The 21,749-nt window shown below is 39.6% G+C and overlaps 1 protein-coding gene across 1 annotated transcript; it reads right to left on the bottom strand.

Annotated features, from left to right (window-relative positions):
- Positions 1-9,579: 9,579 nt before the first annotated feature.
- Positions 9,580-21,457, bottom strand: LOC100286306 (vacuolar ATP synthase subunit B). The gene is made up of 15 exons (NM_001159193.2): positions 21,304-21,457; positions 20,899-20,966; positions 20,067-20,122; positions 19,865-19,963; positions 19,679-19,738; positions 19,243-19,354; positions 18,883-19,088; positions 18,353-18,481; positions 17,713-17,850; positions 16,861-17,011; positions 10,725-10,807; positions 10,484-10,531; positions 10,354-10,407; positions 10,192-10,275; positions 9,580-10,110 (listed from the first exon to the last, which is right to left on the bottom strand). Exons 2-15 carry the CDS (start codon positions 20,954-20,956, stop codon positions 9,925-9,927), a joined length of 1,464 nt encoding a protein of 487 aa, NP_001152665.1. The 5' UTR covers positions 20,957-20,966; positions 21,304-21,457; the 3' UTR covers positions 9,580-9,924.
- Between the last annotated feature and the right edge of the window lie 292 nt (positions 21,458-21,749).

Consider the following 21,749-nt stretch of genomic DNA (forward strand, 5'->3'; position numbering starts at 1 on the left):
AAAACCGATCGGTTTGACCAATTCAAATCAATTTGAATTCAAACCGGTTTACCGGCGAAAAACCGGCAAAACCCGCTATAAACCGCCGGTTAATCGCGAAACAAACCGGTTTTTGCTGTTTTTTACAGAAAAAATGGAAAATTTTGACAAAATTGATTTGTAGTTTGCTCAATTCACATTGCACAGTAAATATTAATTGATCCACACGACATGTGTTCACCAAAATAACATATAACATGCATATCCAACCATAAACTCCAGTTCTCATGCAACAAACAACCAGCGAACTTCACAATACTCAAATACAAGTTTCTTTACAACTCTCCAACGAGGCAACGACACATAGGTCGACTTATTTCACAATACTCACATGTTTATCTCGAGTCATAGTGATAGTACTCAAACATGTTGGAAGGATCATGATATTGTTCCAATCTGTTATAGTGACAGTGATAGGTCTATACAAAATATATGAGATACATTAGCGAGAAAACAAGAACGGCAAATAAATATTTATCCACAAAGCAAAAAAACGTATCGGTATATGTGTTTGGTGTTTGTGTATTGCATGTGCACCTCACCAAGTGTTGGACTTTTCTCCTGATCAGCCAATCTTAGGAACACATATAGAAGAACTGGAGCTAAGGGTTCTAGATTGAGTCTTGTCTAGACGGATAGTTATTAGAAGAATTGAAGCTACTTGATCTACGGATTCCATCTTGGTCAGGAAATGAAACCGAAATTGACCACTAAATGCCTAAACTGGACTTGAGCTATGAATTTATTTTCACATATAATATATAACATCTTCACATATAACATATAACAGTAAACAAGACTAAAATGCCTAAATTGATCACTAAATACTCAGTTTTGGCATTAAATCCGATTTTCCGGCAAAAATTGGCAGTTTACCAGTCTCAAATAACGGTTTACCGATCCCAGAAAACGGTTTAGCAGCATTTTTGGATTTTATGAATTTTTTCAAATTTTATGAATTTAGAACGAATTTTGAAAAAAATCGGTAGTTAACCGAAACCGCATCCCGGCGGTTTTGGTAAACCGACCGGTTTACCGCCGGTTTTTACCGGTTTTGTAAACCATCGCCATGCATGTAGTGCCGTGAATTTAGTGGAGAGAGAAAATTCCACCCGTGAGGCGACCAGGAAGGGAAACCGTCTAGTGGACCCCGCCTCGTATGCAGTTCATTGACCAAATCTCCATTAGCGCATGTAAATCTCCACGCTCCGATGCGCATGCACGGCTGCTGAGGCTTCCCAAATTGAAAACTGCCCCCATATGAATCTTGTGCGCCTACTTACCTTGAGGTCTTTTGTGTGGCTCCTTGCCGGCTAATAAAATTATGCTAGGTTGCATTAAATCCGCGATTTATTAAATATGTCTTAACATTTGTATTAGACGTTCGATTTATTTCATTTCAGTCGTATTAGCTTCGTAGTAATACCGTCAACATGTTAAAAGTATTATTTTCTCATGACACATGTTTTATCCATTCATTTGTTTATTTGTTTATTCGATGATTATTGAAATAGCAATCTAGGTAAAACTCGTTTGCAGTTGTAATTTACACTTCTATAAATAAATGTTAACATGATTAATACCCATGTAAATGTTTTTATTTAATACTTGCTTAGTGTAAACACGACGTCAATCCAGTAATTCATGTATGTCGCGTCTTTTAAAACATGATTGTTTACATTACAAGTTCTACGTAATATTTCTATAAATATAATTTGTGTCGTAAACCTATTTCGCTGCATTAACTTATTAATAATGATGATTACATGTTAGTAGCATTATTTTACCACGACGTGTGATATAATTAAATTAGTTAGTTAGTTATTTACCCGATGGTTATTAAAATAACTTTCTAATTAAAACTAAGCAATAGCATTAATTTGAGCTTTATAAGCTTTATAAATACATGATCAATGTAATTATGCCAATTTAAATTTTTTTGAATTAATACTTATTTAGTATTAACACGATATCTATTAGCGATTCTCGTGTGTCGTGCGCGTTATTGCACTATCCGCGAGCTGTTTGCGCGTCGCCGTTGTTCGTTCGCGCGTTGCGTCGCGCGTCTAGTGCGCGTGTTTTCACGTGTTGTCGCACGTGCTGTTCGCACGCGTTGTCACACGTCGTTTGTGTGTGTCGCGTGTGCTATTTACATGTGTCGCTCGCCTTGTCGCGCATGTCGCGCGTATCTCACGTGTCAATCACGTGTGTCGCGCGGCGTCAGCACGTGATAAGAAATTGTTTTCGCTTATAAACACTCATGTTAATAACGTTAATTCGTTAGGTCACATATTTTGGATAATTAACTTAAGACTCGCTCGACTAATATTTATTGGATTAGTATTCCAATTAGATTAAATGTGTAGTGTTCAACTTGCACTTTTATAATAAACATTAACATGGCTAATATTAACTTAACTACTTTTTATTTATTTAATACTTGTTTAGTATAAACACATCCTCTATTTAGTATGTTCCTGGCTGTCGCACGTGTCCGCGCGTCCGCGCTATCGTGTTGTTTCACGCGTTGTAAATTCACCTCGGTTAGAACCGCTCGTGTTAATTAAATTACTTATTTAATTGATAGCCGTTAGTATAACAGGTTAATCGAAACTAAATGGTAGACATTATTTATATTTGATAATGTCGAATTAAATTTTTTAGTTAATATTTATTTAGCGTAAACGTGATATCTTCTCGACCGTAGCTTAGAGTTCGACAATTTTTTTCCTCGCGTAACCGTAGTAACGCGCTCTATTTCGTCTTGCATGTTTTATTTATTATATATACATATATATATATATATTTGTTTGTTTGTTTGTTTGTGCCTGTTTATATTCGCTATGCATCATGAATAGATTGCGATCAGTTTTCGAGCTTTGAGGGATCGAAGATCAAGCTTCGGCGACCATGTGATCAGGTTCTTCGAGTTCTATAAAATTGAAGACCCTGAGCATCTATTTGGTGAAGGCAAGTGTCCTCTGACTCATTATGTCACATTCACTTATAATTCACTGTCCCGCATTACTTAATTGAAACCTAAAGATTGACTAGCTTTGTATTTACCTTGTCCTTGATTACCTTTTGGGTTACTATGGTTAGCTTCATGCTATTCCTTTACTTTAATCAATGAACATGATGTGAACACTTATAATACGATGTTGTCATTATGATTATGATGATGTTCTTATGGCACTTTAGGGGACTCAGGCTGTTTTCCTGAGTACCTCTCCGAAAGGACCTGTTCGTTGAGTGACCACCCGGAAATACAGTGCAGCCATGAGGGTGGAATGGGACGCCCTTATCTGATTAATTAGAGGAACTTGAGGTGTAGTTGGCTTCGCCATAGGGCCGTCAATGGGGTCCAGGCACAGTACTTGCTCTGCCAAGGCTGGTTGCTGCGGTTCTTGATTTGGTTTTGTTAGTCACCCTTCATGTGGGTAGAAGTATTGTGTTTATCAAACTAGAGAAACCTAACGAGCGGCTATGACCTCTGGGAATCTTTGTAAAGGCTACGTAGTGTATCCCTGGCCCTTCACCTTGGTAGTGAAGATCGGGTCTTGCAAACTCAGGCTGGAAAGGGATCATGGCTCATGGGGAATGAAACTGATATATCAGTAGTGCTCACGGTTATGAGCGGCCTTGGGATCCTCTTTGATTAGAGATACAGCTGGTTCGAGATGCAATGATTCTATTAATGATTTTGGTTCGATGATGATAATGATGTTCCTCGATGAGGAAATGATTCACGGGTTGATTATATGATAAAACTTGGCTTCCACTGATAATAAATATCTGACCAACTAAAAGCAACTGCTTTGACCCTAACCTCACATAAAGCTAGTCCACTTCAGCCAAACGGAACATTTGCTGAGAACGTTGATGTGTACTCACCCTTGCTTTCACAAAACACCAGGTTGCCTTTGGTGCAATCTATGCTCAGGTAAAGAAGAAGGCATCGAGACGGATCTCCATGAGTTTCAGGACTTCGACGAGTTCGAGGATTAGGCTAGCGACCTCCCCCAGTTAGCTGCCTATGGTGGGTTTATTTACGTTGGCTACGTTTCTATTATGTGCACTTTAATTTATATTATGTAAATGACTCTAGTCTTTAATATTATTACTTACTCTTTACTGTAATTCGAAACATTGTGCTATGATGAGTCATTTATGTAATTGTTGTGTACGTGAATTTCTGATCCTGGCACGTACATGGTTCACATTCGGTTTGCCTTCCAAAACCGGGTGTGACAGATCACCTTTTATAGGTGAAAACACGTTGAAGTCAAGGAGCCCAATGATGCCCATTCACTGACTGTTGGGCCACTACGAGAGCTTTTATGTCTTCTATCTTGTAAAGTGTATTCTTGTATCTCTGTTCATAATAACACGCTAAAGGAATGTGTTTTTTGGACCTTCAGGGTAGGCCCCTTCATATTAATTCATTCGCGGTTTGAGCCTGCTATAAAAAAACAAGCTAATCCCGTGAGGGGCTACTATTGGGGGCAGGCCTCTGTTGAATGTCCTTAAACTAATAAATTCTAGTTGTCTTCAAGTTTGTTCTGGGGTTAACGGACTAAGCTTTGTTACTATAGCTTCATCTTCATGACTGATGGAAGAAGCAAGAGCTTCGTAATCATGGCTTGGATGAAGCACCCCAACATGACCGAAGAGTATCCCCATAGCATGGAGACGAAGGAGGATAGAAGAGGCGCGCCTGACATGTCTTGTGGAGGAAAATACTACATCACCCTTAGTAGGCTCTTTGAATATCATGTGTATAGGACTTAAGGATACTGGTGTAATTTCATACGAAGTTGAACATTGTCATGTCCTTATAAATAGGTGTACAGTGGCCATGCATACGGCCTTTTACTGTTCATGTTCTCCCTATACACTCGAAACGCTCCACCTTTTAAGCCTCCCTAATGCGGGCACCTTCGGATACCTCACGTGTATCCCGAAGGTAATGATGTGATGACATATAATAGAAAAGACAATAATACATTACTGCAGGCATGCTTCATGATGTTTTTATTCTTCACACTTATCTCTTTGTGTTGTTTATGTTTCTTCAACCTTCTCCCTATTTTTTCTCCTATCTTTACGAGTGGAGAAGGGGAGAAGGTATAATCGATTTAATTGTCTTGCCCTATTTTGGTTTCCTGTAGGAGCCTTGATAGGTGATCAACAGCGCCCATTGATTTATTTCATTTTGTTGATGTGCTTGTTCAAGTCGATGATTCTTGCTTTTCATTGTCAATACTTAGGTGCTAGGGAGACAAGGGTATAATGGACTGACATGCGTACTAGTTTTTTATGATCATCCTCAGAGAGTTTGGTTCGCCTAGATATCGTTGACAAATGGTTGGATAAAGAAAGGTTGGAACGCAATGACAGAACATATGAATGAGAAATTCACATAAACAAAATTTGACATATCTCAATTGAAGGATAAAGAATGGAGGCTCAAGAAAGATTACAATGTAGTGACGCTACTCTTATAAAAGAGTGGTTTTGGTTGGGACACAAACCTGTAGATGGTTGCTACAATACATGAAAAATGGGATGAGCCATCGGAAATTTTGCAAAATAATTGAAGGATAAATCATTCCCATACTATGATGATCTCGATGAGATTTATAACAGTGTTGTTCTATCTACCTAGATGTTTAGTGTGTATAATTATATTTTGATACTTTGCATTAGATTTATAATAAGTTTCTTGGCTACTTGTGCAGGTAAAGTAGCTAGAGGCAAACTTTAGATAATGTATCTAAATCTGAATTTAATTTTTTGGAAAAGGCAAACCATATGAGTACACCTAGCCCAACAATACCTCCTTCGGAAAGTGCATGGGCTGATTTTTTTCCCCGATGAGATTACACATAGTCAATATAGAGCAATGGTGGGTAGGAAGGCATACAATTACAATCGATTTTCATCTTCTATGAACCAACAAGTCGATAGGAAGGCACAAGCAGCTAGGGAGGCACATGGTGATAGGGAGGCACAAGCAGCTAGGGAAGCAAAAACAACTAGGGTGGCACAAGCAGCTAGGGAGGCATGTTCGAAGAAATGTAAGAGAAACAATGATAATTCAATGGACGAGTTCATTTATTTGTGATAAGAAGAGTTAGGGGTCTATAAGGGTCTTATAGAGAGGTAGATTCAACTAAAGCAAAGGAAAATAGAGAATACTCATCTCATCAATGATCCATTCAGTATGTCAAAATGTAAAAAAATTGAAGACTTATGCTCAACAAGAGAAGTTAAAGCAATAAAGTTTCTAAAAAGGAGATAGAGAGGCGAGAGAGATATTCATTGGTTGTGATGAGAAGATCTTGCTATACTTACATCAAGGTATCAATTGCACCCTAATTCTACATACTCCTTATTACTACTTATTTTACTTCCATGCCTACAAATGAGTGCTAGATATCATCTCTGTAAATAAGCAATATAATCATTCCACATAGCTTGTGCAATTTGGTTCCTTTTAATATTTCCTACACATCTCAATCATCTAGTGACAATACATCGTCTTGGTATTGTTCATCTTCATCTAGGAGATCCATTGTCTCGGTAGAATTGATTTGGATACTGTTCTGATCTAGCCATTGTTCAGAACTATCATTCTTCTTTATGAAGTTGTGAAGAACACATAATGCAAGCACAACTCTCTGAACTTCAATAGGATAGTAAGATGCACATTCAATATAGGAAAACACATTTTTAGAACGCCAATAATGTGTTCAACATGGTTGCAGGGTTGTGCATGTCTTAAGTTGAATAATTCTTTTGCATTACTTGGTCTTTGATTAATCATGCCTTACTCTTGTAAATAGTATTGAACATTACAGTATGGAGCTATGAAGTTTGGAATATTAGCATATTGCATCCACTAGATAGAATTCCCTAGAGGGGACGTAAAAAACATGAGCTAATGCATCTTGCAATACTCGAGCATCAGAAGCTGAACCTTCCCCTCAAGCACTGGCATGCATGAATTGACACTTGAAGTCACATGCAACCATCACATTTTGTGACGAACCACCCTTTCTATTACAGTATGGATCTTGCAAGGTATAGTGACAGGCACATGAGTTCCATTGATTACTCCAATGCAGTCCTAAAAAGATAGCATAAGAAAATACAGTAGTACATAATAAAATGAAATAGCATAATAATTACTAAAGTACTTTAAAATATGGCATGAACTTAGGATTGCTAGAAATCTAGATGGGAGTGTTGATTGAAGGAAGTTGTATGAACCTTGATGATAATGAAACGACAGCCTCAAGAACAGTATTGAAGTATCTACTTACAGTCTCACCACTATGCTGAGATTGTTATTGGTCTATACGATTACTTGCATTTGTAGAAAGGCAGAATAGGAACATAGCTAAATGTTCTTCAACTAAAACTTTTCTATTATTCGCAAGGAGATTGATATAACATAGGACTTCTACAAGCTAGAGAAAGATTTCCTTCTCCATGCGAAATTCCTGTCTGGTTCATACTATGTCCTAGGAGAGTTCTTCAACATGCTTCTTTCCTATAAGAATAGAAGTGTGGATAGGTATACGCTCATGAAATGAATTGCTACCTAACCATTCCTCTGCAATCTTCATTCCTCCATCATCTCTTTTTCTGCAGAAAAAGTTTCTTCGCCTCTCTCTCTTGTTGCATGCACCACAATCCTAATGTAGTCCATAGATAGTTGAATATATATACACAATAGAGGGAACAAGAAGAGTTACATTTCTCTTCTTTGGTCTAGTCAATACTTGGGAATCATAGATATTTAAAAGTCATGACCTGATTTCGGAAAACGAATAACCTAATTTCAACATTCAACCTTGAATTCAACGAGATAATAAAGGGCTATTTGACTCCACATCTGAATTTTATGAAAGAGCTCATGTTATGTTTTTTTATTCTTTTTGTGTAGGTTTGGAACAATGTGCAAGGTCTAATTTGAATGAAATGATTACAGGGAGCATGTTTTGGAGAATTAACTATTGCAGCTAGGATTTTGAAATAGTTTTGGTATTGTCTTTCAATTTATGATAATTGGGTTGTAATACTTTGAATGCAATTTAATGTGTTCCCAAACACCTCTATGTATTCAAAATTGTACTATTCTAAAATTGTGGTATTGTAAACTGGTGTTATGGCATGGCATTTGTATACTGTAGTATTTGAAATATTGTGGTAACAATGTTTCCAAACACCCCCTAGTGTTTGATAAAGTTTCATTCACATAAACCAAAACATTCCTCTAAAAGCCCTAACAAAAGGGGCTTCAATTGATGCAATTAGTAGCAGGTTCATCTTGTAAATGATCTTATCATGCATATATCTATTTATAAAACTCGGAAGAGGAGTGAAAGACCGTCGTCATGGTATTATATTAAAAATAGATTAAAATAATAGTCTAGGACGAGAAAATCCCCGAACCCTGAACCCCGATCACTAACGGGTCGGCGTCAACCGTTCACTCTGCAACAGCCCAACCTAAGGGTGACGCATAAGACATTGTAACCCGAGAGTGGATGAAACACAGCAAGGGGCAACAGCCCAACCTAAGGGTGACGCATAAGACATTGTAACCCGAGAGTGGATGAAACACAGCAAGGGGATTTTTTTTAACCAAGCCTAAAAATTCATCTCCGAGAGGGATCGAACCTAGCACTTGGAGGTGCTACTCAGAAGCCCTTAACCACTAAGCTAGATGTCTTTTCACAGTATATATCCATCTATATACGTACTAATACATTTTATACACTATACTAGGAAGGATGCAATTCTAATTAAAGTGAAACCGTGTTAATTCAACTAAATTTGTATTAAAAGTATTACTCCCTCTATTTAAAATTATAGTATGTTTTACCTTTTCTTGAATTATTTTTATTATACATCTAGACAGAATGTATATCTTAACATCTATAAATCTTATAATTTTGAATAGAAATAATTATAACGAATAAGTATGATAAGATTCCTTGTAGAACATAGTTTTATATTACAAATATATTTAGAGTTATAAATGTTTATACTATTTTTGTAAACTTAATTAAACTTCAGTTAGTTGACTTGTATCAAATCTAGAATTATATCATTTACTAGGATGAGGGTAATACTAAAAAAAAGAATAAATAAATGATTTAACAAAATTTCGTATCATCAAGAAAATTGGAAGTAATACCTTAATAAAAAATGCTACAGAAAGAAGTTTCCAAAGACATTTAAGTAAATATACCCAGAGGGCATAATGGGACCCAACCAGAAAGACAGCAACCACGAAACCGACGTTCTGTCAGATTACGTCTGTTTGCTTCCCTACGATAAAATCCGTGAAATAGGCAAAAAATCTTCAAACAGAAAAAAACAGACGTGACGGTTTCTAAATAAATAAGATCTAAGGAAAGAAAGAATAACCGAGGCATGCCTGACATAAAAACAGAGTCGAACCTAACACCTTTGGTTCAGTGAAAAGATTTCTCACATCTCAAAACAGCAAAATCGAGAAAATTTTCAACAATGTCTGACAGCACATATTTCGCTGCAGTTTATTGCCCCTCCTTTATTCGGCATTCACGGATATAGATACAACCAGTTGCGTTCGAGCTTCCAGCTCCAGAATACTCTTGCTAACAGTTCTGGCAGCTGAAACAAAACAACTGAAATTTAACGATACATGACATAATATTACAAATATTCCCATGACCGAGTCATCTATGAATAACTTGCGCTCACCAACAGAAAAGAATTGGACCTGACTACAGATAAATACAGGAAAATGGCCACGAGGCCAATCTGTTCAATTTATTCAAAGCTGCACTTGCCAAAATATTGGAACACTGATCAACGATCAGTGATTCAGTGGGAAGCATCTCTGCTATAGTACTGGTCCAAGGTCTTTGCTGGAATACGGTGGAGAAGTTCGCGAGGGAAGATCCGAAGCAATGTCCATGCAAGATCGAGTGACTGGAAGATGTTCCGTGTGTCATATGCTCCTTGTGTCACAAACTTCCTCTCAAACTTGTCAAGGAACTCTAAGTAAAGCTGTGCAATAAGGAACAGAACATTAAGTTTTGGGGGTCTGAAAAAGAACTAACTTACGAATTTATTTCACTCGCAACAGACCAGATCCTCAGACGAGAGTGCCTCCTCTCCAACGACAGCCTTCATGGCCTGAACATCCTTTCCAATAGCATAGTTGGCATAAAGCTGAACAGAAAACAGTAGATGTCAATTCATCTTACACATCATGTCTGAAAACAAAGCCTATGGACTCATAATAGGTACCTGATTAGATACATCCGAATGGTCTCGACGTGTCATGCCCTCACCAATAGCACTCTGCAGGAGTTATTCAGTGGTTCTTAGAACTAATCTACAACATAAATGCTGAAAACATACAGAAAACTTATCTTACCTTCATCAATCGTGAAAGAGATGGCAGGACATTAATAGGTGGATAAATCTGAAAGAATATAATGCCATCACATCAACACAGATAAGCTATCAAGGTAGTAAAAATAAACAAAGACTTCACATTCTATATCAATATGAGAAAAAAAATAAAAAATGTTAAATTAGTTATAAATAATTCCAGAGCTGCCCCATGTGAAAGTGTAACATTTGATAACTCAAGAATAGAAAACATAGAAAAGCACCTGTCTGTTATGGAGCTGCCTATCAATGTATATCTGTCCCTCAGTAATGTATCCAGTAAGGTCAGGAGTTGGGTGTGTGATATCTGTTTTAGGGGTAGATTACAATATTAGACATGGTATACTAGTATTAAATGCCCAACAAAATGAAATAGATGGTAAATAAATCATGAGACCAACATGCTAAAAATGATCTACTTGGACAGAAAAATGATAAGACCACACTCAGTAGATTGTGCACTCAGACAATTTATGCTGGACAAGAACACACATACTTTATTGTAACACAATTCATTTACCGCCTGACTATTTCTCCCTTCCCTGCCCCATTGGATATTGACATGATCACAAAAATACTAGTTCAACTAGTAATTTTTGTTAAAATATTTATAGATTATAGTAAAAGCATACTTTACGAAACTATACAATTTTGAGAAAATTCTACTCTACCAATTCCAGACATCAAAACCTAATGTAATTTATAACTGAAGTGTTGAATTGTTAATTTCATACCTATAAATCTCACTTATTTGTATAGTTATCAGGATTAAAAACAATAAGGTAGTACAGTGTGCAACCGAACAGGTAAAAAACCATCATACTGCTTTTAATGAAAGCAGTAAACTGGATAGTTTTCAATATTTTATCACAGGTACCCATTCATCTATTCAGTATAACACAATCCATCTAGGGATACAACTGAAAAAGTCTAGGTTTTATCTCATTAGGGTCATCTAGCAGCAGAAGGACAGGCCTGGTAGAGTAGTGAGAGCTCTCTCTCACTAGTCACCAAGTCTCGGGTAACAAGCAGCCACTCCGCATTTAGGGCTGATTTGGTGACCCGGGATCCCGGGAGGATTGGAGGGGATTGAGGGGGAAATTAGTTTATTTCCCCCTCAATCCCCTGCAATCCTCCCGGGATCCCTTTGTCACCAAATCAACCCTAAGGGGGAAGGCTTCCCTTGGCTTATCCCTTCCCTAGACCTCACTCAAGTGAGAGCCTCCGCCTCCGGGTCTACCCCTTTTTAGGGTTATCTGGCAGCAGTTGAGGCGAAAAATTAACTTGGCACTTGTGGCTCCATGATTTAGCACTTGCTTGTGACTTGTGAACTTAAGAACCTATGTTATGAAGTGTACACTGTGATTCACAAGTTGAATTCTGGGATGTATCAATGTAGCTTTGTGCCTGTCTGGTTGTGTGGTTATATAAACTGACCATGTTTTATATTTAAGATCAACTATATATTGCACATGTTCTATATGCATTTGTGGCCAGTCCAATTCAATCCAAATCCAACATTATTGAACCAGCAGTTCAATTTGATTCTTGACAGTTCTTTTTTTTTGAAAAGGGGTTCTCGACAGTTGAGCCAGTGAACCACACCCTTGCCAGTTCAACGACCAGTCTGGTCCTAATATTTTTTCTCGAACACGCAGGACGGCAAGAGAGCTCCGCCTCATTATATTAAGGAGGGAAACAAAGGTCTGAAAGAGATCAGACCCAATACAAAGGACTCCTTACGGAGGCCAAAAGCATAAAGAACTGAAAAGATTCATCTAGGACTCAAACCAATCCAAAAACAACATAAAACTCTAGTCCTCAGGGAGGAGGGCAGCAAGATAGGAAAGGCCTTTGGCCCCAGCCATCTCCCACATCAATCTCTCCGAGATAGAGATAAATTCAGAGCCCAACCATCAAAGCATAGTTATTAAGGCGGTAAGACGATCGACCCCCTTTTTACCTTTTAGGCGATAAAGAGTAAGGCGAGGCGGCGCCTTAATTATAAGTATTATTAGACCAAATATTACTTATATAACACTAATTCAAAATTAATAGGCAAGCTAGCACAAACCTAGTAGGCCCATTTCAGCCTAGTAGAAGAGAAATAGAAAAAAAGAAAACACCCCACAACCAATTAGCCCAATGGCCCAAGCAACCTAGCCCAATAGCAGTTTTAGGTTAAAATATCAAGTCTCCTTGCAGCTGACAGCATGCCTTTCTTCGTTCCCTCCCCCACGCCAGCAGCACCTCTTTCTTCCCCTCCCCCGCAGTTCTCCCTCCCCGCAGCTCTCCCTCCCCTGCGTCCTTTCTCCTATGACTGGTGCCGCCTGTGCTGAGACAGAGGGCAGAGGGAGCACGCGCGCGCAGCCACTCCACGCCCGCTGCCTGAGCTAAGAGGGAAAACGCCCACGCACCAATGGGGAATGAGGCTGCACACACCGCCGCCGCCGCCCCAGGCGTCGCCCCAACGACGCCCCGACAACGCCTTACGCCCGAAGCGGACGCCTTACGCACCTCGGCAAGGCGAGGTAGACGCCTTGGCCTCTGAGCGCGCCTTAGCGCCTAGGCGACGCTTAACGGACGCCTTAATAACCATGCATTAAAGATACATCGGTTTCGATGATTCCAAAGTGTCCAGGCACCCAAGGCAATCAATGAGTTTAGGCCTTTCCTAGTTAGACCCGTCACCGCTTCTGAAATTTGCTCCCACCGGTCCATAAATTAGGCAAACCGGGCTGTGCGGTAAGCTTTGTAAACCAAATTGTCTCAGCAGATGAAACCAAAAATCCCTTGTGAAAACACAGGACACTAGAAGACAATCCAGAGTTTCTGCTTCCTGATCACAAAAGAGGCATTTTGACGGATATTCTAGACCTCTTCTAGCTAATATGTCCGATGTCCAACATCTCTTGTGGGCTGTTAGCCAAAGGAAGAAACGACACTTTGGAGGAGCCCAAGTTTTCCACACCTTAGAGTAATGACCAAAAGTTCATCATGAGAATAGGCCCTCATAGGCCGATTTGGCTGAATACTTTCCATCTGCTGCTATGCTGAAAATGTGTTTATTCTCTATATCAGGATGTAGCACAACATTTGAGAGCATCTCCTGTAACTGTAGGTAATCCAATAGTGCCCCAACCGAAAGAGCATCCTTAATGTTAGAGATCCATCTTCTATTGGCTAGTGCCTCCAGAACAGTCCTCTTGTTTGAAATTCGCTTTGGGATAGTTTCAAATAATGTAGGAGCCATGTCACTGACCCTATGTCCCAGGAGCCACTTATCTATCCAAAACAGTGTGCGAGACCATTCCCTACCTCTGAAATCAATACTGCGGAAAAGAAAGCTTTAGCTTTACCCGGGACTTGGATGGGGAGAGTTGCCCAAGGCCGTCCTGGATCAGTCTTGAGCAGCCAAGGCCATCGCATGCGAAGAGCCCAACAAATCTCCTTTAAGCTAAAGATCCCCAGCCCACCTAACTACAGAGGTCGACACACCTTGCGCCCCAAGCCACCAGACAATGTCCTCCCCTGACTTCTTTGCGGACACGCCATAGAAACCCCTTTCTGATCTTATCAATAGCATCCAAGGCCCATGGAGGAATGTCAATAGTCATTGCTAAGTATATAATCATGCTTGTGAGAACATGTTGCCCTAGATACCCCTTTCTGATCTTATCAATAGCTTGGAAGGTGGCCTGCAATTTATTCTATGATTGGCTGGACCTGCTCTTTGGTTAATTTGAGCAATGACAGAGGTAGCCCTAGATACCGGCAGGGGAAGGTAGACACCTCACAAGGCGTTAGTCTATGGACCACCAATAAGTCCTCCTCGGATAGGGTAGACATTAGACTTCTGCTCATTATTATGGAGACTCGAAGCCTTACCAAATAAATCAAGAATTTCCATGGTGATAGAGATAACAGCTACAGTGGGTTGCACAAAGAGTGCTACATCATCCGCATACATAGAAATCCGGTAGAGTTTAGTTCTTCCTGGTAAGTGCCAGTGTTATTAAAACTACGTTTAAACGTCAAAACTCTAATTAAAAGGTTGAAACCACGTTTTAGCGTTTTGGCGTTCTAAACTATAAAACGCAGTGTTTTATGCATTTTAGACCATTAGCTACTTTTGGGCCCAGTCTATTAGTTACTTTTGAGGTTCAATCCAGCTCATGGGTGAAGTTTTGGTAAGCCACTAACCTCTCTATTTTGGTATTTAACTTCATATTATTGTCTGAAATTATGATGTATTGGTATTTTTCCTGTGTTGTTTAAAACTACGTTTAAACAAAGTTTAAACGTTTAAAAGTCAAAATTTCACCCATGAGCGTTCCAACGTTTTACCGTTTTAATAACCTTGGTAAAGGCTGGAGCAGTCCAACTTCCTCAGCTCTAGAAAAAAGGATGCCCAGGACATTCATGACTAGGATAAATAACATCGGGGAGACGGGTTCCCCCTGCCAGAGCCCCCTTCTGTTCATAATATGATTACCTGGAAACCCATTAAGCATCACTTGAGTAGAAGAGGAAGCCAGCAGTCCACAAATGATATCTCTCCAGATTTGGCCAAAACCAAGTTGCTTCATGACTTCAATGAGAAAGGACCAAGATATCGAATCAAAACCTTAGTGATGTCTAATTCAATAAGCAAATGGGTCGTTTTCTGTTGATGTAAGAACCTTGTAGTTCGCTGCACCAACATGAAGTTATCTTGGATGAAACGACCTTTTATGAATGCACTTTGATTTGGAGAGACTATCTCATCAAGTCTACTAGCCAGTCAGTTAGCTAAGATTTTGGTGATTAATTTTGCAAAACTATGCACAATACTGATTGGTCGAAAATCCTTTACTTGGTCAGCCCCTTCCTTTTTTAGGAATCAAGGAAATAAAAACTGTATTGAGCTTGCCAAAGTTATCAAACTTCCTGCTCCAAATGGCCGAAACTGCAGCCATAATATCTTTTTTTACTAATTTTGTAGAAATAGACAGTGAAGCCATCCGGTCCTTGGGCTTTGTCTGGCGGAAGGCCTTGACAGTTTCCCAAACTTCTAGTTCCAAAAAAGGGGCATCAAGGTCACAAAGGTTATGAGTAGGCAGACCAGTGGCCTCTAACTCAATAGTTTGCTCCCTGTCCGCACCAGTTCCAATTAGATTGGAAAAAAACTGATCAACCGCAGCCGTCTTGTCATTATGACTGGTTAGGATAACATCACTCTCTACCAAATTAGCCACAAAATTCTTCCTTTTTCGATGCCTGGCATGCAAATGAATAAAGCTTTGTATTGGTGTCACCCTCCTTAGGCATGATATTCTTGATATTAGCTGAGCCATAGTTCGATTCAAAGAGGACAGCAACAGAGAATGTTTTTTAAGCTTGTTCATCAACCAGCTTTCAACAGTTGTAAGCAGTCTGTCATCCTGTGCTATCTCCAATCTGTGTAAGATTTCTTTGGTCAAAGCCAGTTGGGATCTTATATGGCCCACTTGTTTGCCACTCCATGCCTGTAGGCTTCGAGCCGTCTTCTTCAATTTCATACAAAAAAGCCTGATAAGGACATGGCACATCCACAACTGAGTCCCAGGCAATCTGAACAGCATCATGAAAACCCTCTAATTTAGGCCAGAACGCCTCGAAATGAAAGCGTCTTTTGCCAAAATTGTTATCACGAAGACCCAGCACCAAGGGACAATTATCTGAATCGCGAGAGGCAGTACTTTGGAGAAGCACATTAGGAAAAAAAACTACTCCCAGTCCACCGAGCAAAAGACTATACAGCTTGACAAGAACTGGGTGATCTTGTTGATTGGACGAAGTATACCGGCACCCATGGAGGGGAATCTCCTTAAGAGTAAGGTCATCAATCACCCTCCTAAAAAGATCCATCATCACCCAGTTGAAATTAGAATTGTTCTTATCAGAAGCTTTGTAGATGAGGTTGAAATCCCCAGTTAGCCCTTGCAGAAACAAGATCATCTCATCATCTCCCTGAGGACCATACACAGGTCAGCCACCAGGTACTTCCTCCTTCCTTACGAAACTGTAGAGACGCTATGGTTATCCACCCTGTTCTCTCCTGTATAACCCAAATGGTTTCGCCACGCAACCAAAATTCCACCACTAGCCCCAATCGAAGACAAAAAGACATAATCACCAAATCTGAGCCCAACATAGACAGTTCTAATAACTATGTTTTTGTGACTAGACAGAGTAGTCGCATCATCAGGAAAGAGTTTTACAAATAATGTCTCCAGAATGTTCAGAAGATAAGTGTACAAAACCAATAACAATACGGCACATAGTATAATTATAAAGTATAATTATAATATAAAGATTAAAAAAGACATGGTTACTTACCATCGTTAGGCATTGTTAGAATAGGAATCTGGGTAATGGAGCCTGTTCTTCCTTCAATACGCCCAGCACGCTCATATATTGTTGCCAAATCAGTATACATATATCCAGGATAACCACGCCTACCTGGCACCTCTTCTCGGGCTGCAGAAACCTACAAAAAAGCACAATGCCCATGTAGCATTATTAGAAACAACGACATCAATTTGTCATTTAATTAGCTAATAGAAAAGGTTAATCTTAAATATATAAAATGGGATGCATGATAAACATTTCTGAGTTGATTTTTAATGAAGAACAAAATAGTACCATAAGCATCCATTCAAGGCACATTTCCAGTATCCATTCAGAGTGTTAACAAGATGTCACAACAAAATAAAAAAAAATGTAATTCTACCACCAGATCATTACCAAAATCATGCAATTTCTTTTGATAACAAATCACTATAGAAGCAGCATTGTCACACCAGTAGAACATGTAGTTTATTTTATAGTTTATTCCGACAGGAAACTCACAATTACATGGATAAAAAAATGCATGTGCAGTAACACTAGATAATTAATGAATCAATGAATTTAAGAATGATTGAATCGGGTCAACAGAATCGCAGCACAAAGTATGGCGACCTTGCCCAGGCAAGCAACCTGGCCAGCTAGCCAGCCAGGCAGGCAGTAATCCTAGCTGCCAGGCACTCGAAATCGATAGGCTGGATTGCTGCCTGGCCAGGCAAGGCAACCTTGCCTAGGAAATCAACCGAACCCTAAAGATCTCAGGACGGAAAATATATTAACAATGGCACTAAAACAAAGATGGACTCAAAATACAAGATATGACACAATACCAAAACTCAATACCTCACGAAGTGCATCTGCATAAGAGCTCATATCTGTCAAGATAACAAGTACATGCTTCCCACATTCATATGCCAAATATTCCGCTGTTGTTAGAGCAATCCGAGGGGTGATAATACGTTCAATGGTGGGGTCGTTAGCCTGTAAAACAGAGAGAATTGAGGTGTTAAAAATATGCTGTATTATACACTAATTATGTCAAATTTAGAAAATGATTGGCTCATGATTATGTGTGCAGGGGTGGAGGATAGTTCAGGCCACCCCTAGATCTTAATTTGTCAATACACATACAGTAATCCATGGCTAATTTGATTCATGCATCATTAGTGGCGCCTGATTAATGTTTTCAAGTCGTCCGATTAATCACGACTAATTGTGATTAATCGTCCAAGTCGATTTGGACCAATCGTGATTAATCGCCCAAGTCAGTCAACCAGAACGACCAGCAAGTCGTCCGACTTGAAAACATTGCGCCTGAATCCATTGATAGCCTCCTTAAGATATTGTTCAAGCTCCACCACTGATTATGTGTGGTTTTCGGTCAAGATGCATGTAAAACATTGCAGAATTGATTATGGCGCCCTTAGAAGAAATAAAATGATAAATGAATGTTGGTTACAAATTCACAAGTCCTTGTAGGTACCAGATTCAGAAAAAGGGTGACCCGCTCCATGGAACCATTCTCTTCAAAATCACGTTTGAAGAATTGAGCTGTTTCCATGTTCACTCCCATAGCAGCAAACACAATAGCAAAGTTGTCATCTTCACCACCCTGCAGGTTACAAAAATCAGAAGCAGTGATTAAGCCATATTTAGACATGTAAAGCATACATTAATACACAATGCTCCATATGAATGTTGACCTTACAGTAGATGAAAAATAAGTACATGTACATGTGTACCAAAAGAAAATTGTATCTTGAAAGAACGTGATGTTGAAACATATGGAAACTATCAGGCACAACATATCCAACTTAAGACAATGTGCACACGAATTTCAGTTGTGCCATGAAATGTTAAGCCTAGCCACCTACCTCTATGTAAGAGATATCTCTGATTTTTTAACAGCTCAGATGTGTTTTCAACTGTTTGTGCACTGAAAAATATGTTTTTTGGATAAGGGGGAGGGCATGCCAGTAGGGTTGCAGTTAGAAGTTAGAACACATTAGCTACCTCAGCATGCTTTCCTTTCTCCAATGTCTTCACAAGACCAGCCTGACGACAAATCTGAGCAGCAATTTCATTGTGAGGGAGCCCAGCAGCAGAAAACAGTGGAATCTTTTGTCCACGAGCAATGGAATTCATGACATCAATGGTGGATATCCCAGTTTGGATCATCTCCTCTGGATAGGTTCTCTCACTGGGGTTAATAGAACTTCCTGCAGCAAAATCAGAGTACATATTTACAAAATTTAAAGATGGACTCATTGATTTAACTCAATTAACCAATACGTCTAAAACCTACTCTGCACGACAGCATGCACTTAACCATGAGTATTGTAGAGCAGCATGCTAGAACCAGAAATTACTTACCAGAGATATCCAAGTAGGCTTCGGGCAATATCGGGGGGCCATTGTCAATAGGTTTTCCAGAACCATTAAAAATGCGCCCAAGCATATCAAGTGAGACAGGAGTTTTCAAAACCTGTAAAAGAAACACAATGACTGTATAATCAAACAAGATGGGAATTTCTCAATAAACAGGGTACTAAAGAAAACAATATCATTGTTAAATTTAACCTGGTAGATCTGTGGACTTTATTCTTCTATTGGTATAAACTATACAATTGACAATTAACATGACTACTATAGATAACTTTATGGTGGAACAAGGTGTGCTTATCATATATCTTGTAAATTTGCCTTATGGACTAGATTCCCAAATTGAAATGATCTAGCCCAAAGTGTTTTTGCCTACTAAACACTTCATTGATAAGTAAATAACAAATAAAATCACAAGATGAAGTACCTCGCCTGTAAACTGCACGGTTGTGTATTTGTTGTCTATTCCAGAAGTTCCTTCAAAGACCTGATGAATAATGCAGTTAATTAACAAACTAAGTTTTCTGGGAATGGAACTAACATGACCATACTGCAGAATCAAAATCAAATTAGAACTACTGCTAAAAAACAATCAGGAGAATGGAGAAGTAACCTGCACAACAGCTTTTTCGCCATCAACTTCCAGGACTTGACCACGGCGATTGGTGCCATCTCCAAGTCGGATGTTTACAATTTCTTGGTACTTTGGGCCCTAATGATGGATACACAAGCAAAGGAAGTATAAGAGGCTAGCAGAATGAGCTGTTCAAAATCTGCAGGGTAGTTAGCATCATATTGGAGAAAACTGTGCACACCTTTACTTTATCCAATATGACCAGAGGCCCAGCAACACCAGATACAGTCCTGTACTCTGCACAGGTACACAGGTAAATTACTAACTACTAACTAGTACATGTCACCTTTGTAACGTAGCCCAAAAAGCATGATTTCAAACAGGCATACACCTTCCACAAAAGAAGCCCAAGGTATGCACTTTGATCAGCAAATTTCTGTTACCCATATAACACAAAAGAAGTCTTATATTTATAATGGCAGTGGCATGTGTCAATGGCTCAATGCAGGCATGCAGACCAATACATCGAAGATTCAGTAATTGGTAATTCATGAAGCCTCCACATTGGATGTGACATGAATCACAATTCCCGAAAAGCAATACATGCAAATAGATGAACTAATTTTAAACTAAAAGTGTGATCTAGCAAGTGTGCCAGACCTGAAACTAGTTACATAGTTGAAACAGCAAATCTACAAGCTAAACTAGATGCATCCTGTTGCACTATTGTAGTATGGTTTAACAAAAGCCTTGTGAAGTGAGTTGATGTATTGTTAGGAGAATCTACAGTGTTATATACTAATACCATGCGTTTATAAAATCCAAAGCATTGGTAATGCAACCAAGCTATAAGCTAGCCGATGACCCAATATATTGTCTCATAGCTTAGGATCATTTATAAGCAATGTGTTTGTCTCCTCAAAGTGCAAATCATCACTACATATCCACGCTAGGATGCTAGTACCAGTGATGCATCGGTATGACTATGCGACACATCAACAGCTGAAAGGATAAATACTAAACATCCTAAGGAATACTGCGCGCGAGCTTGGATCTCGTCGCTAGTAACTCACCCATGCCGATCTCAAGGGTTCCCTCCTCCATGTCGATGCCTTCCTTCACCAGGCCCATGCTGAAAAACCTGGCAACAGCCAGCCACGCCATCAGAACCGAGAAAAAGGAGCGGAGCTGATCCGAGTTACCCCAATCCACACAGATCACTCTGACTATCCGATCCACCAGAAATTGTAGAGAGATCAGCAATCCAAACAAATCGGCAACAGACAGAGTAAAACCGCAGCCGCTGTTGCTGAACGGAAGAGGGAGAAAGTGCGGAGGCAGGCTGGGCACAGATCAGAGAGTGTTTCGGCGGTGGGCGTGGCCGCCCTCGTGTCGCCCAGTAGGGACAACCCGAGCGATGGATTGCCGGAGGAGGAGCGGGGGTGGAGATGAGATTGCGGGGCCGGAAGAAGGCGTACCTGGATCTGGATCGCGCCGCGGAGAGGCTACGCTGCGGAGTTGGGAAGGAACGTGCGAGACGGGAGGAGGTGGCAGATCGGATAGGCGAGGCGACGGCACGGGTGGAGGGAAGGAGAGGTGGGGAGGAGACGTGCAATTAATGCCCAAAATTATAACCAGAGAGGGGCAGACGGACGTTTTGCGTCTTTGCCCTGAACGATTACGGAATTTTCGGCATTGAATCCCAAACCGCCGTCCGATATCAAACGTTAACTAGATTTATAAATAAGTATTATTAATATTTATATCTCTAAATAATTTTATTATAAACTAGACTTAAAATCTATCTAATGATATTAATACTATATTATAATTATTAATATTCCTTTTTTAATATGATTTTCGAGCCAGCACTACGAACCGAGGCTATGGCCCAAACACTGCATGACACTCGTGACGGGTTGGC

Source organism: Zea mays, chromosome 9 (assembly GCF_902167145.1).
Source record: "Zea mays cultivar B73 chromosome 9, Zm-B73-REFERENCE-NAM-5.0, whole genome shotgun sequence".
Taxonomy (NCBI): Eukaryota; Viridiplantae; Streptophyta; class Magnoliopsida; order Poales; family Poaceae; genus Zea; species Zea mays.